The following is a 15575-nucleotide window of genomic DNA, read 5'->3' as shown; positions in this document are numbered from 1 at the left end:
GAAGTTCATGCAGAAGTCCGCGTTATGTAACAAAATGAACATGCTAATTTCGTAAGCAATCGAGAAGAAAAAAAAACCTGTTCCACCGCGACCAGTTTACGAACATTGAGCCCGGGAGCCTTCTGCCATCGTTTCGGTTGTTTACATTGGGCTCAAACAATCGGCCGGTTTGCAGATGCTGCCTGAAGAGCCTCTGGAAGTGAGATTCAGGTTTTGCTATTTTTTTTTTGATTATTTATTTGGGTCCGTGTGACAGTGTTCACATCTGCAAATAACTCTCCATACACACACGCGGGCACTTTTTCCCCGGTCTCTGTGGAATGTGAATAGTTCTCGAGTTCGTTTTCTGATGTCATTCGGTCAAATGGGCTTCCGTCGCTTTGGGGGTGCTTTCAGAAGCCACCTTTTGGAGTGAAGTGCAAAATTTAAGGTTTTTTTTGTTGTGCCAACCATTACACACATTTTGCAGACCCCAGTTTGATGCCACTTGACAACTGTCAACTAGAAAGCCCCCTTTTCGGTCAGGCGCGCGCATTTCGCAAAGCGAACCGCAACTCAAGTGTTGGGGCGCGTTTTTTGAAAGCTCCTCTTGACGAATGGATGCGAATACGTGGATGTGGTGGAGAAAAAAAACTGTAAAAATGGCTTCAGACCCTAATGAACAACGCGTACACCATGGAGACCAACGTCCGGTGACTGATGACCGAAAGTCCGGAGACCTGCTGTCTGGATTGGGGAGGTAGTATTTCATATTTTCGTTCCCATCAATTTGGTTACGGAGTTAGGCATGCTGCGGATGGTCATTAGCCGACGACGGACGCGTGTAATTGAAAAGCATCATGTGACACAGATCGGAGAATCGGTGCTGGATGCTGCATATGTTTGAGCTTTTGAGTGGGATGTTAGAGCAGCTCCCAAATTATCGATCGTGGAATAATTTACACTAGTTGGCTCTACTCACATTTCCTGGCAGACTAGCACTGCACTGTATATCCGATAGACGGTCACGGCTCTACTTTCGCACCTATTGATTGGTTGCCTGCTCCGGATATCTCCTATTCCAGCGGTCAGATAGGTAATGGGAAACCCGCTGGCAGAGAATGGTGAATTATGACGCCGGTTGTAATTTATGGTGAATCAGCACACTATTCAACTCCCCCCCGTGGTTCACCAGCATCGCATCGGTGCGAAGGTGTTGCGGTGACCCTACCGAGTCGGCCCAACCGCAGGGGACAGTGACAAAACTTTATCCGTTAGCCTCCGTGAGGGATTTGGGACGGAAACATTTATAATAATTCTGCAAACCGGGCGACAGCGTTGTACACACGATCACCTCCAACATTACGATCCCCCAGTTCCGGTAGCCATTTTTCTTGCTCACCCACCCCGTGTGCGTGCTTGGTGGGGCATGAAAAATATGACATTTTTTGCGTGCGCTCCAGAACGGCGATTTATTAGATATTGACGACTGGGAATGACGGTACCTGGTGTTTGGACCGAAGGTAAGCCTACCATAGCGAACCACCGGAGATGTGGTTGCCCTTCGATGGGTCGCCTTTGCCGCCGCATGCTGTGCTCTAACGTTTGCTCGGTCACGACGGCCAAGAACTCCTACGCAAGCTCGCCGCTCGAGAGCCACGTCACGAAACGTTGCCTGACTTCTCGTAGGGTAGAGGGTGAAAAAATCCCTATCGACGGCGTGATGTATGGGTCAACACTAGTTCCACAAAATTGGAGGTGATGACGACCGCACGAGCGGTTTCTCTGGCTGGAATCTGTGCGCTCTCGTGTGGGGCGCTTCGGTTTTATGGGACTTTAGTAACAATAGTTTACGATTGTTTGATCCGTTCGAGATTGAGTGACTAATGGTGCCGTATCGTAGGGCGTCCATCGTTTGAAAACTCCCTCGAAACGGTGATCCGATGCGGTCATCGAAGTGATGGGTGAAGTGTTTTTGTTGAACGGTGGAATCCTCCAAATGCGCGCATTTTAAAATAATTTATTACAACCAAAGGTGCCAAAGTGTGGGAGTTCCAAATGGGAGGGAGCTTTTGAGCGCTGATTTTCTTATCGCAGCGTATATTGCATCATTGAAAGGGTTGTTGAATGGTAAACATGTGTTTATGGTTCGTGTTTGGGTGTGTTTCGTTCGGTTCGCTCAATGGCACCGGTGATTTATTGCGCATGGTTATGATGGTAATCTTTATTGAATTGAGCGATAAGCTTATATTGGATGCTTCCCTTTTGGATGCACAGGTTAATATAGTCATCAGAACGCACTGGCGAAAAAGGTGTCCTCATGGGTTTGGCTATTTTTTCTAATTCATTAGCCACTATAAAATTGGTTAAGCAATCGTATTTTACATCAGTTAACTTCTAGTTTTTTTTTGTTCATTTGCTCTTCTCCACATTTCTCGACACAAGAGCTTTTGTACACTCACGACCCCAGGTTCAGCGTTGCAACGTTTGCTTTGCCATTATCGTGTCCTCGTTTATATTTTTTGCGATTTTTCCCCTGTTTCCATAGCATGACTTTTCGCACCTTTTCGATTTGCTCTTTCTTCGATATTTGGTGTTTCTTTCAGTGGGGGGATTTTTATTTTCCCCTTTTTAGCTGGGGCTCTGTATTGACACTAGTTCACTAATTTTGGCGTGTACCATTTAGAGTGTCCAAACGTCGGCAAAGCTTACTTCAGTTTGCATGTGTGTTTTATGTGTTTTTTTTTTCGTCTCAATTTTTTCATTTTCATTTTATGCTACTCACCCTCTGCTTGCTGTTCGTGTTTGTGTGTGCGGATGTCATTGCACTGACTGGAAAAATGATTCATCCCCTAAAAAACTCTCTGTACTAAACTCGCGACAACGATATCAGACACTACCCCCGAAAGTAAAATGAGACGACCGAGCGAATCCGATTTCAACAAATCACATCTACCAGGTAAGAAATTTGTTTTTATATTTTGTTAGCGAGTGTGTGTTGTTTTTTTTAAGTTATGCACAGAACATTAAAGCTCTTCCTTTCAAATGTATCTAAAGTGTAACGGAACGCAGTAGAAGAGCAATTTCCCATCGTTAAATTGAGATATCCGTCTGCTGTTCATTCGGTTTGAAAGAGATATTTCCCTAGCCATTTCCTTGCCCTTCATCGAGGCGCTGTGAAATGAACGTTTTTCGAAGTGATTATGACTGGCTGAAAGCTCAAAACCAACATCCGGCCGCCTTGCGAGTCTCTTCGTCGTCGCTGTCAATGTTTTCAATTTCCGAAACGCATAATTCCTGCCATTCTCACTTTACAATCAATGCTCGTTTCCGGCACAATGGCGAAGAATTACACGTTTGCATTTGAAAGTTGTTCTGCTGTTTGTTGCTTTTGCCGCACGCGAAGCCGTAAAAAAGTTCATTTTCGATATCGCCGCTCTTGAGAAGTTTTCTTTCATTTTTCTGTTACAATTTCAAATCAAACAAATGCCTATTTTGTTGGTATCAGCAAGTTTAATTACGTTTCCAAAACTCTCAACTTTGGTAAAGTTATGAGTTTTGATCAATACCATGAAACTTCGAGCCCCGACTATGAGTAAGGAGGGAAGCGAATGCCCTATTCCATCACCACGTTATTTGATATCGCGTGCGGCAGTCTCTTTAGCACGTTTGCCGTTGTAATCGTTGTAATCGCCACGGTGATTGATGGACTGACGAGGGTCTCAGGTGGCAAACGTAGCCACAGCCACCTGCTGGAGCCGCCGAAGGCGAGAACATTGATCGAATTACGCCCATTATTCGCTCTAACCCTTTGGCGCTAACCGAAGGGCTGATGAAATTGGATCGCTCGCGACGCTTTGTCCCGGGCTTTGTCTTTGTGAGAATGGTTTCAGTAGCCGTTGACGGGTTGAATTGTCAAACGACAAATACGTAGAACGTAGAGAATTCCCGCCTCGAAATTGTGTAATGGTTCGTTATGGTTGGAGTGCGTTCTTGACCTACATATGAAAGCGTTTATTCCTTGCAAGGAGTGTTATCTCTGATCTTAAAGCCACAAGTCTTATAGGATAAGTTTGAACAGTTGCACGATACTTTAAGAGGTGGAAGAGATATTATAGGTTTCGTTGAATATTTTCAAATTATGGTATATTTAAATTGTAGTGTTATGCTTGTAGATTGTAGTTATGCATGTGTCTGATTTCTTTTTTTCTTTCTTCTTTTATTTTCTTTCTTCTTTTTTATTCTTTTCTTTGTATATCTTGTGTTCTTTTTTATTGTTTGATGTATCCGGTGTTTTTCGATCGAAAATGCACACAAATCAAATGCACAATTGTATTTATCACATACTCATACTGGACCCATTCGAAAACTCGATCATCCACCCATCCATCAATCTTTAACACGTACGGTTTGTATTGGCTTCCTGTTGTGTTTTTTTTTCTTCTACTAACGACCAATCACTACCCCCTCGTCAAACGCGTCAATTTGTCATACGAACAAACCAAATTTTTATTTGCATTGGCCTACGTAAATACGTATTTAAAAAACCCCGATCGCAAACTCACGTAATGCACGTTATTTCGACGTGACAACAAATCGAAATAATAATAATCATCGTTCAACGTGTCAATCACATGTCACGCGCAACACAACGCGCTGTTCGCGCTCGGGAATTAACCTGCATCGTGTCGACTGGCCTGGGTTGGTGTGGCACCTGTTCGCAATAAAACAAAATCAACATGGCCCGTGTGTTGGCCCACCCGATTGCCCCACCGACCGATTGACCCACTGCGCGGGTGAAACGTATGGAATTGAAAAATGAATTTTCAAACACACCAAAAAAATAACGTTCAATACCCGTTTCCAACCGAGCAGATGTGGACGAAGAAAGCGAAACCGATCTGGCGTTCGAGCGGCCTGTGTCGGCTCGATCGTCCCACTCGCCGGATTCCGGCTTCAAAAGCTTCCGTTCCGATCGCAAGACTTCCAGTAAGTAGCGTTATGATATACAGCCAGCGCCATTACAGGGACAGAAACATTTCAAAATTCTATCCACGCGGATTAAGAGAGTGTCAGGATATGTGTGGGACTTATGCGCAGGAAGGATTTTCTTTTCCATCGTTAGGATTTTCGTTTCGCGTCTGAATAACGAGTTCTGCATGCTCCTTGAAATCCATTTTCCTCGAAAATCCCGTCTATTTCTATTTCGGTAATCTTATTCCCGTGCATGTGAACCATGTAGTTTGTTGTTGAATGAAAGCCATCATCTAGTAGACGTTATTAGGGAACTCATAATTGCATGCCTTTATAATTCGAGTAATTAATGACGTTAGTAGTGGAATTAGTTTTAAGCCGCTCCTTGGGGTATAGCAATTATTTAAGTAGGCCTTTGTTCGTAACATTGTATTATATTTTAAAAGTTTTGTCTTGTTCGTTTCATTCCCTGCACTCTGCATCGTACGTCGCTTTATGCACACGATTTCGCTCCTTGCATTGCTGTATGTTTGTGTGTGTATGTTTGTGTGGTTGCATATTGTGTACGCGTGTGTTGCGGCATGCATGGCGCTTCCATCGTCCTGGTGAAATTCTTTCTTCGCGGCACACAACACTTGAAATGCACATCAACGTGGCGGCTGCAAATTACGTTCCCGCCTTCTCCGTTACGCCTTTCTGCCTGTGTGTTGTCTCACGTGCACGTACATCCCTTCGTATCACCGTTGCTGGGAAAACAAACCACTCGCTGGTATTTATGGCACAAACCATTGCTCCCTTTCCACGATGCAGGCGCCTCCACCGGCTCCGATGTGTACTGGGAGGCAACCGGAAGACGCCGAAGCTCAGGTAAATCGAGGTCTGCTCCGGCTGGTGGTGTGTGGTGGTACCTCTGCTTCCCATTCTCATCCGCGCCGCCCAACAACAGCCAACATCGCATGTCGGGCCAACATCGGCATGCTTCGCTTTCGCTGATTTTCTGCTCGTTTTACGTGCATGCACGCAAGAAGAGTGCCGGCTCCTGGGAAAGCGTTCTTACCGCACGAATCCTTGCTGCCAAGCGTGAAACGGGAAACTAATACGCGTGCCTGGGCATTATGGGAGTCACCAACACCTCGGTGGATGTGCTGGTGACTTCGAAAAGTGCCCATCATGCTTCTCACTAATTGATGCTTCATATGCATCCTTAAACATGCATGTGCTTGCGGGGTTTTTCCCTCGTATCTTAGTTTATAACGTTTGGTGCAGGGATAGAGCGGTAAATTTACGGTTTGTGTGGTGGTTGTGGTGTGTTTGTGAGTCATTTTTGCCTTTTATTCTGCATGTTTGCACCAAAAATCAAAAGTTGAAAGTTCATTTATTAGAGTACAACGTGGTGAAAGTTTTTGTTCGGTTAATTATTAAGTTCCTCGTTTCTTTGGTTATTACGATGTTCCAATTTGATGCTTCTACCTACCATAAGCCTATATAATACATAATATTTTCGTAGATGTGGCAGGCTGATTCTTATATAAGCATCCCAAGCAGTGATAATACTTCTTCGTGAAACATAATGTAATTCAATATAATATTTCTTCATGAAAAAAATTAATCCGTAGCTCACTAATGCAGGTGAAAATAAATCATCACGTCCAATTAAGCCTTATAATGATCGCCTTCTCGCCAATCCTGGTGATGCGAATATGTTCATGGGCGAAACAAAATAGCCTCAAACTCGTGGAACCGTCGGCTTCCCGGCTTCTTAACTCCTAACTCGCTTCGGCAGCAGGACCTACTCTCGGACGTCCTCGGGCGTGCTTGCTTTTCCAAGAATCGGTACCATTTTTTAAACCACCCTCTTTTTTCCCCCACAGACCAAGGAGCCGTACTGACGACGGATACCGACAGCTTCATCATCGGCCAGCGTGTCTGGGTCGGAGGAATCCGCCCAGGTCAGATAGCCTACATCGGCGAGACGCATTTTGCCCCAGGCGAATGGGCAGGCGTGGTATTGGACGAACCGAACGGCAAGAATGATGGTTCAGTCGCCGGAAAGCGCTACTTCCAGTGTGAACCGAAGAAGGGCGTCTTCTCACGGCTTACTCGGCTTACCCGAGACGCCCTGGCCAGCGGTGGGGCTGGAGACTCCGCCGTCACCACACCACTTGATGCCAGCTTCCGTTCGCTGACGTCACCGGCTCGATCCGGTACCGTCTCGCCAACGCACAGCGTCCAGAGCTACGCCAGCAAATCACCGGCCATCGCCGGAAGTAAGTACATACACGCGCGCCAGTCGAGGGAAGAGTGAGGTGTTAATTGCGTTTGAATTCGTTTTTCTTTCCACGCTTCCGTGTGCCTGGCAGAAGCGGCCACACTGAACGTTGGCGACCGAGTTATCGTATCGTCCGGGTTCGGTTCCCGGCCGGGCATCCTGAAATTCATCGGGGAAACGCAATTTTCCAGCGGCACCTGGTGCGGCGTACAGTTGGATGAGGCAAGCGGCAAGAATGATGGCACAGTCGAGGGAGTCAGGTGCGTTTGGTCGAAGAAAATCGACCGCCGAGCTCGTTGCGTGGGTGACGTGTAGCTAATCGTGATTCGTGCGCTTGTTTTCCCTCGCTTGCAGGTACTTCGAGTGTCCGGCCAAGTGTGGTATATTTGTGCCGATTGCCAAGGTCACGCTGTCACCGTCAGCCCGCAAGACGTCCGCCCGATTGTCCCGGGCCAATTCGAAGGAATCGCTCAACTCGATGGCCACGATGAGCTCGATCGCCACCACGGCCACTTCTCGGCTTCGGATGAGTGCACAGGTATCGCTGGCTGCATGGTAGAATCGAACTGGCAACACGCAGGACCGTCGTCCTTTTGGGACAGGACTGGTCTGCGTGGCGTGGCAAGATCCTTCCCGTTGGCTCGAGGTGTCCCTAGGATACCGTGGGAGGTTTTATCGCTTCGATACCGTAGTGTGTGTTTGTTGTTTTGTTTCGTTTCATTTCTTTCGAACTAATTTCTAACTTTTGCGAGAGCCCATTAACGTGGAATAATTTCAAGCCACCCGAGTGGTCGGAGAGGAGGAAGCGAAATAGATCAAACTTCCGGAGTTTTGTTGTCCGGAGGGAGAGAAAGAGAGAGAGAGAGAAAAATGAACCCTCCCAACATGGACCGCGTCCGGTTGGTGCATGTAGGGGTTCATTTTTTTCTCACTCCACCAACTCTCCGCCAACAGGACGAAAGCTAACCTCCAAAATGCTAACCAAATGTCCACTCCCATCTCCGATTTGCCCGCTTTGTTGCAGAGGAAATCAACGGTCAGCAGCGCAGTGCCGTCGACGCCGAAAGCTTCCTTTTCGCTGCAGGTAGGACCCTGTTTATGATTTGGTGTATGTTCTCGGGTTCATTTCGCAACCGTTACGTGAGTGATGTGTTTGTGGGGGGGGGGGGGGGAGTTTTATTTTACTCATTTTTTTCGGAAGTGTACTACTAACACGACTGACTTTAATCAAACCCCGTCCTAATTAACCGCCAGTTAGGCAAGAGGTGATGCTAATAGAGGTTACAAAGAATAAATTGTTGCTACTTATGGATGTGCTGTGATTGTTTGTTGTTTTCGAGTGTAGTGGGATTTTATGAAAGGGCTTAAATTGTGCATTTTTGTGTACATAAATAAGTAAATTAAGTTACTAGTAATAATTAAGTAGTTACCTTCCTGTTTAAGGACGATTAGATAATGCATTTAATTTGTTATTTATAGAACATTCCGCTCAGCTGTTCAGAATCGTTTGAACACACAATTATTGCTTATTTCTCGCCATGGTTTATCAATCAGCTTCTATGAATATTTTAATAGGCAAAATTGCCGTGTAAATATTGACTCTCGAAATATCTAATGCTTCTCTTAGCTAACTGTTTGAGCAATTTCAAAGCCCCCTAAACCCGGCTCCGGCTCGTCGAGTGGCATCCGGAAGAGGAATACAAAACGGTTCATTTCGCCCGGCAAGGGGATGAATATTTATGCTAAAGCTCCCTCGTCCCGTTCCGACATCGGCAGATCCGTTCTTTAATGTTCTCAGGGTCCGGAAAAGGACAGAGACCAACACCAACGCACTCGGGTGGGCCACGGTTAACCCCACCAGGGTCACAGGGTGACGCAATGCGGGCACGATTGTTTGTGACACCAAAGCGGTCACCGGAAGGCGACGACTGGCGATGAAAATTCGGGCACAATCATTTCTCATTAACCTAAAACTCCACCAACTCGTTGGGTGGTTGTTGGCAGCTGGATTCTAGGCTCGTTGAAGGGTGGGTTTGTTTTGAACGACAGCCTGTCGCGTGAAGCTGGTGCGATCTTGACCGTGGCCTCTCCACGATGATGAAGCATAACGGACGTGCATTCATTACTTTTGTGTTCGGTCCGGGTTCGAGTTGACGCCGGTCCAGCGACACCGAAAATTCTGCTCCACGCGTAATGGTCGACACGTGGCCAGAAGGCACAATTTCGCCATTTCGGTCAGGTCTGTTATAGAGAGACATCCACAAATAGGCTAGGAAGGAATAGCCTGAGTTTCCGACAAAGAACCGAGAGGCTTTAATCGAAAAATCATCACATCAAACTGAACTCAGTAGAGCATATATGACAACAACGACAGTTCAGAAGGGAGCTTAATTGGCAGATTACGGCACAATCGATATCGGTTGAACTTGCCTCGTCCCAGAGTGAACGAGAGACCCAGTTATCGAACGATCCGCAGTGATCAAGAGGCGGTCAAACGCTGGTCAATACAATCAAGATGCCATATACGGCCGTACTCGGTCGTCAGTTACCATATCAGGCCCCAGACCGCGTAAGGCCCTTTTGGCAGCAGAACGACGATGGCGATTACGATTTGTTGTGCACCACCCGAGCCAGAGGGCGGCGTTTAATGCGGTTTTTGCTCACCGACAGAGCATGCGCCGCCCGGGAATCGCTTCAAGTGAAACCTGCAAGCGCTCCCAAGCGCTAATTTACATCCGAGCGCCTTTCCGATGCACACCACACCAACTCTGGGCTGACGTGCGAGCAAGTGTGCACTTCCATTGTAATCGATCACCTTTTCGCGATAGCGTGCAACCCACACACCAACCGACCGACGGTTGAAGCGAAGTGCAAATGCAAATTGTTTCAATACACGCGTTGCATTGGGTGCACACTCAGAACCAATGCATCGCTAGAGCGGGTCACAAGCGTGCTAGCTTTGTGTCGTAGGTTGGCATCGGTCGTCGGGTGTTGCTTTGCAGTCATCAGGTGACTATTGCGACATTCGCGGAGATGTGGTATCGCACGTCCCTAACGCGGGATCTAACCCCACCCGGAATGGATGGTGATGGTGGGTGACTTCATAGCTCCTCCACGAAAGACCCTTACCTGACATCGCCAACGTCGGCGTAATTCTGATGTAACACGGTGCGATAGGTCAGCCTGTCGTCGTATCTGATATTGCCCGTAACCGTACCGACGTAAAGTGGTTTCTGTCGATAGCTCTCCAACCTCATCGAAAGCTTCATCGTTCTTCATTGGCCGTCAATTGTATTGCCTGTTTGTCATGCGGTCCATCAACCGACCAACGGCGAGATCATCTCCGTTGGGCTGTGGACCTCGTGGTTTGTGACACTTTGTCGCGAGAGTCGCTAACAAAGTTGTGGCAGTGTTTTTTTTTTTGCTCATTGCTTGTTGAAGCTGGCTTGTTCTCCCATGCCGACCTTTTGATGATTTTTTAATTTATTAGGTCGTGCTGTGGAGAGTTCGCTGTAGTTTTTGTGGTGGGAATCTTCAACATTGCCGGGACTTTGAGTGTCCGCTTGTTCAGTTTTCGGCCATTTGCCACCCAAAAAACGCTTCCCGGAGATGCGGAGCGAGTTGACAGTCGTTTCACTATAAAAGGAAAACCTGAACAATGCTTAAATGGGTACTTAATTGTTCCGGTTCGTGCGCTTGTGGACGCGGGAGACCCACAGACGTGTAGTAAACAGGTTCCGTCTCAACTTTTGGTCGTTAAAAGCGCGACTCACCTCGTTTCCTGATCCCGAGCTCGATTTTACGAGCTTCACCCCAAAACCCAAAGCCCACCGAGAGAACGAGCGACGCCGGGTATACCCAAAAACGGATCAGCATCACATGCTCGCAGGTGCTTTTGGATGGCGGGCGTTTATGCATTCGTTTATTGGGCCACTCAGGTGACTCAGTCGAATGCTAGTGGCGTGCCGGTAGAAGGTGCTGATGATGGAAGACTGCGGGAGACGAAGCATCTCCATCTCGAGTAGGTTTGACTCCCTTCAACGCGATGTCTAAACCCTTCCACGGTGCCACATGGGGTCGAGACTCACACACAGGGGGTTGGGGAATTTTCTATATACCTGCCTACCTGTCAAGTGCATAACTTCGGAATCTCCACCTTCCTGTGTGGCATGTTGCGGAGGCGGAATCTGATATTGGCAAACGCTCTCATGGGTGCGGAACTGGCAGCTCAAAGACCATTACCGTTTGATGGCGAGCGCCTTTACGTCTTGGGGCGATTATCTCAGGCGCCTGCCAAACTTGGTCAGCGTGCCAACGAAGCAGGAAGCCTTTTGGTTCCACCACGCTGTATATAAGCGATGGCGCGGGTGGATATAGCTTTAATCTATAATTTTCCTGTCGTCACTGTATTGGTGATCGCTCAGGGTGCGATGGTTCGCTCTTGTGGTGTACCGCATTGTACCACCGGAGTCTGAAGCGATCAGTCGTAAAGGTTGGACGTCGAAGTCGACAGCGATCGGATGTGGTTAGGATCAACACCACCCAGCAAAGGAGGGCAGATACTCACCTGTTCCTGTTGCAGTTCCATCCCCAAAAGTGTTCTGTAAGGGATATTTAACAACAACAAAATAAAGCTTATCTCTCTGGTTGGTTGTGTGGGGTTGTTGCATTTTCGTAATTTTTTTTTCATCGAGAACTCAGAACGTTCCCCCTTTTTTCTGGGAGAGTTTTGTTTTGTCACTCTTTGCTGTCGAACGTTTGCGCTGCGGTGCTGCTCTGGAATGGTGCTGTTTGGTCATGGTGATGACGTTGATGTATTTGAACAGTTGATTGGTTGGCAATGAAGCGAAACCGTTTATCATTCCGCTGGCGTGGTAGTGTCGTTCACGATTGACGTGTCCTATGCGATGACTAGAGCCATTCCACACTGCTAGATCTGTTTAGTTAGTTGTCTGATAGTGTGTAAATAAACACATGGCTCTAACGCAGGATTATTCGCACTCGTGCAGAGCGCGTAACGAACGAATGAAACGGTGGTTGGTAGTCGAAGAGGAGAAACATCTGCAAATTCTGACAGGCACTCCACAGAAATACATTAGTAAGCTAAGCTAACGCTAAACTGCAGCTGTTCGGAAGCAATGCTCATTTATCTTGCTGAAACAATGCCACCCCGGTGCGGTGGAGCCTTGCGGCACTTAATGTACGAGCTTTTCATTTCTCTTGGCGTGGCAATTAAGTTCCGACAAAGTTTCCCCGGTTTGGCTGTTTCCTCTGGGCTCTGGGCTTCCTAGAAGAGGTGTCCTTTCTGCTGCCACTGGGCTCCGGACTTGTTGCGGATGGAATGAATAGCAAATTCATTAAGTAGTCTGTCGATGCCTCGAAGCCGGTTGATGGCATAAGAGTTACACGAAATGGCTTCACCGTCTGAATGATGGATTTTGGACCACGTCGCGTCAAGCCGCCATTGTCGTTGAAAGACGTCACAACGCCACCACGGTATAGCTGGAATTGGTTAGTTGTTGTTTGTCCGATTTGGGGAGGGTTTGCTTGTTTGCTTTCGTTTGCTCAATTAGACAAACTCGCACTCGGTCCTAGGGATTCTGGGGAGGGTTAGCGATGGGAGCCGTCACGATGATGAATTTCCCGGCGGTTAGCATCGCCAAGGTTGAGCAATGGCTCTGTTGCAGCGCAGGCTGACGTATCAAAGCTTATGCTAACTAGTGTTTATGGAGCCGGATTAGCAGACAGCATCCGTTTCCGTTGCGATCCTGTTAATCATTGTCTCGTTTCTGGCATTCATTACTATAACGAGGCCTGCGAAATGGTACCGTGTTACTTCTCGGGAAAGGGATAGTATAGAGTGGCAACCGCTTGGCAGACGTGATGTATTGCGAATAATTAAAGCCGATTAGCATACTTTCCCTCTCGTGTGTTGCATGGGAAAATTTCAAAGCTCTCAATATTAAACGAGTTTTACGGGTTTTTGGGATTAGTATATATGTCTTGTTGATTCGTATCATCATTATTTATGGGAGTTTGCTCAACCTCAATGCCCTATGCAAATAAATCATATTAAATTAGGTGCTAATTTCGATGGACGACTATGCCATACAATTCAATATGGATACATATGTTTGCGAATGATTATTGGTAGGAATATGTAAATAGTTATTTTTTTTATTTTCTTGAGATAATTTTTCGATGTATTTAACAAATGATAGTCAAATGTACAGCTAATACAGCACATCCATTTGGAGCTAATTAAAACGGAGCTATAATATGGCGTTTCATATGGCGGGCGCTTTGAACCTTTGATAGTACTTTCGCATGCCATAATCAAATAAATTCATTTCGCCTCTATTTCAGGATGTCCTCCGGGAGAAGCAAAACCACATCGAGCAGCTCATGCAGGAGCGGGAAATTGATCGTGAGGAAACAGCAAACCAATCGATTATGTATCAGAAGAACATTACACAGGTAACTAAGGCAACCAGCCGGTGCTCTAAGACCTCTCACCAGGTGGTTTTGGAGGCATTAGGCTAGCATGGTGATGCACGAAATAAGGAACTAGCGAACATGACACAAAAACCTATTCTTATGAGCGAATTCGTCTGTCAATTCCCCCGCTTTTATTGCTCCTCAATTCCCTCCGTTAATCCTCCCGTTCTTGCATATAGGGCTTTTATCCGTCGGTTTGAGTTCATGTTTAACTTTGATATTTACCAACTCCAGCGCGATACCACCGACAGCGAGGTAGGCCGCTGGGCCGAGCTGGTACGACGGCGCGCCCTCCGGATTGCCGATCTCCGACGCGAGTTCCAAGGCTGGCATGGAAACCACGAGCGACACTGCATCCTGCACGACGTCCTGCTGGCTTAAGGGCGGAACGTAGGTCTGCTGGGTTGAGGCGCTTTTCCTGCCCGGCGGGAGTCGGCTCCCTATTAGCTAGCTGGCTGCGTGTATCGACCATCGAGCATACAATAATCGCACCCAATCTGACGTGCAGACCCAGAGGACGGCAGACACATACACACACACACACACAGACGGTGACGTTTGTGGCTGGGGATCGAACCGTTTGCAGCTGGTTTGGACAACGTTCTTCTCCACGGTCACAAACTAATCCCGCGAAAGAAATTGAGAGGGAGCCGCCATGGGCATTAGGGCAGAAGAATAAAGTACGGCAGAAAACGTTGCGGTTTGGCTGGCTGACATTCGAAAGCATCATTCCCTTGTCTCTATCTCTCTGACACAACAGACATACAAGTACGCGAAAACTTCCCTATTTACAACAAAAAAATGCGGCTGCTAACATGCCCCGACCAGCTGGCAAGTTTTTAAGGTAGATTTTAAGGCTTTCATGGAAAACATTACTGTTATGGCGACATTTTATAAATGCGGCAATTAAAACGAAGCTTGCTTAATTTTGAACATTTTACAACTCGCCCCCTTTTCCGGAGCGCATGCAACATGGCGCACTTTTTTCTCGTTGATGACATACTCCAGGGATGGGTAAGCGAGAAATAATAATTGCGAACCGCGTTCGACTCGATTTTGGTTAGGTTTAATTAAAGAAATGTCTTATCATTTTCATACTTTAATTTTGAGGAAACACGCTATAGAAGATGTTGATCGCGTGCCTTGTCTGTAGCAATACCACAATGCAGTATTTCAGTACATGATTTCACGGGTAGAAGGATATATATGCTAATTAGTGATGGCAGTTTGAGTAAATATACCTTGCATCGAATAATGCCTTTCCACGTCCCAGTCGGTGCTTGTTATGTTTCTCTTGCTATCCTTTCCACTAGAGGAGCACGAGAATACTGATGGTAACCCAGTGCATGAAATTCCCTCCATATCCGCTTCCTTTTTTTACAAACCAAGTTGTGATCAGAACCGGAGATTTTGTACGGCCTTTTCATCGCACAACCCGTGCTTTTCTCCTCTTCACGCCGGTTTATGTGTCTGCGGTTTACGATGCCCACGTATGGCGCTTTTGCGGTGTCCTCAATATGTGACCGACACCCTCGGCAGATCCTCATCCATTGTACCATCGCCCGGAGCTAACGGAGTGTGCAAAAAGGGCATCACATTATGGCATTACAGCAGATCTCACCCGTGCCCGTGTCCGGAGGCGAATCGTTTCGCAATGGCATTTCGCTTTTTTTTTACGCATCCTTCCACAATCCGGCAGCTCTTGCGAATCCCACAGATGACCGCAGCGTTGTGTGAGGGTGTGTGTTGTGTGTCCCATGCTTAAACCGGCCCGGGAAACTGTTCCGTTTTGGCAAAGCATCCAGCACTCGGTGGGTGGGTGGAAAAATACTGCGCCACCATGCCGGAAATGTGC

General features: G+C 47.0%; 1 protein-coding gene across 3 annotated transcripts in view; it reads left to right on the top strand.

Moving 5' to 3' along the window:
* LOC128723506 (restin homolog) overlaps nucleotides 1-14654 on the top strand; it is a 32438-nt gene extending 17784 nt beyond the window's left edge. Inside the window, exons 2-11 of one of the 3 annotated variants that reach the window (XM_053817257.1) lie at nucleotides 2873-2938; nucleotides 4855-4968; nucleotides 5764-5820; nucleotides 6825-7220; nucleotides 7317-7482; nucleotides 7577-7760; nucleotides 8020-8027; nucleotides 8249-8306; nucleotides 13589-13699; nucleotides 13955-14654. In XM_053817257.1, the coding sequence (XP_053673232.1) occupies nucleotides 2893-2938; nucleotides 4855-4968; nucleotides 5764-5820; nucleotides 6825-7220; nucleotides 7317-7482; nucleotides 7577-7760; nucleotides 8020-8027; nucleotides 8249-8306; nucleotides 13589-13699; nucleotides 13955-14101 (1287 nt within the window). In that variant the 5' untranslated portion in view covers nucleotides 2873-2892 and the 3' untranslated portion in view covers nucleotides 14102-14654. Of the gene's footprint in view, nucleotides 1-2872; nucleotides 2939-4854; nucleotides 4969-5763; nucleotides 5821-6824; nucleotides 7221-7313; nucleotides 7483-7576; nucleotides 7761-8019; nucleotides 8028-8246; nucleotides 8307-13588; nucleotides 13700-13954 lie in introns of all 3 variants that reach the window. The other 2 variants (XM_053817256.1, XM_053817258.1) reach the window with 2 other exon arrangements.
* The last annotated feature ends 921 nt before the right edge of the window (nucleotides 14655-15575 follow it).

This window comes from Anopheles nili, chromosome 3 (genome assembly GCF_943737925.1).
Source record: "Anopheles nili chromosome 3, idAnoNiliSN_F5_01, whole genome shotgun sequence".
Taxonomy (NCBI): Eukaryota; Metazoa; Arthropoda; class Insecta; order Diptera; family Culicidae; genus Anopheles; species Anopheles nili.
Note: the sequence above shows the minus strand (reverse complement) of the source record. Positions and strands in the feature narration are given on the sequence as shown.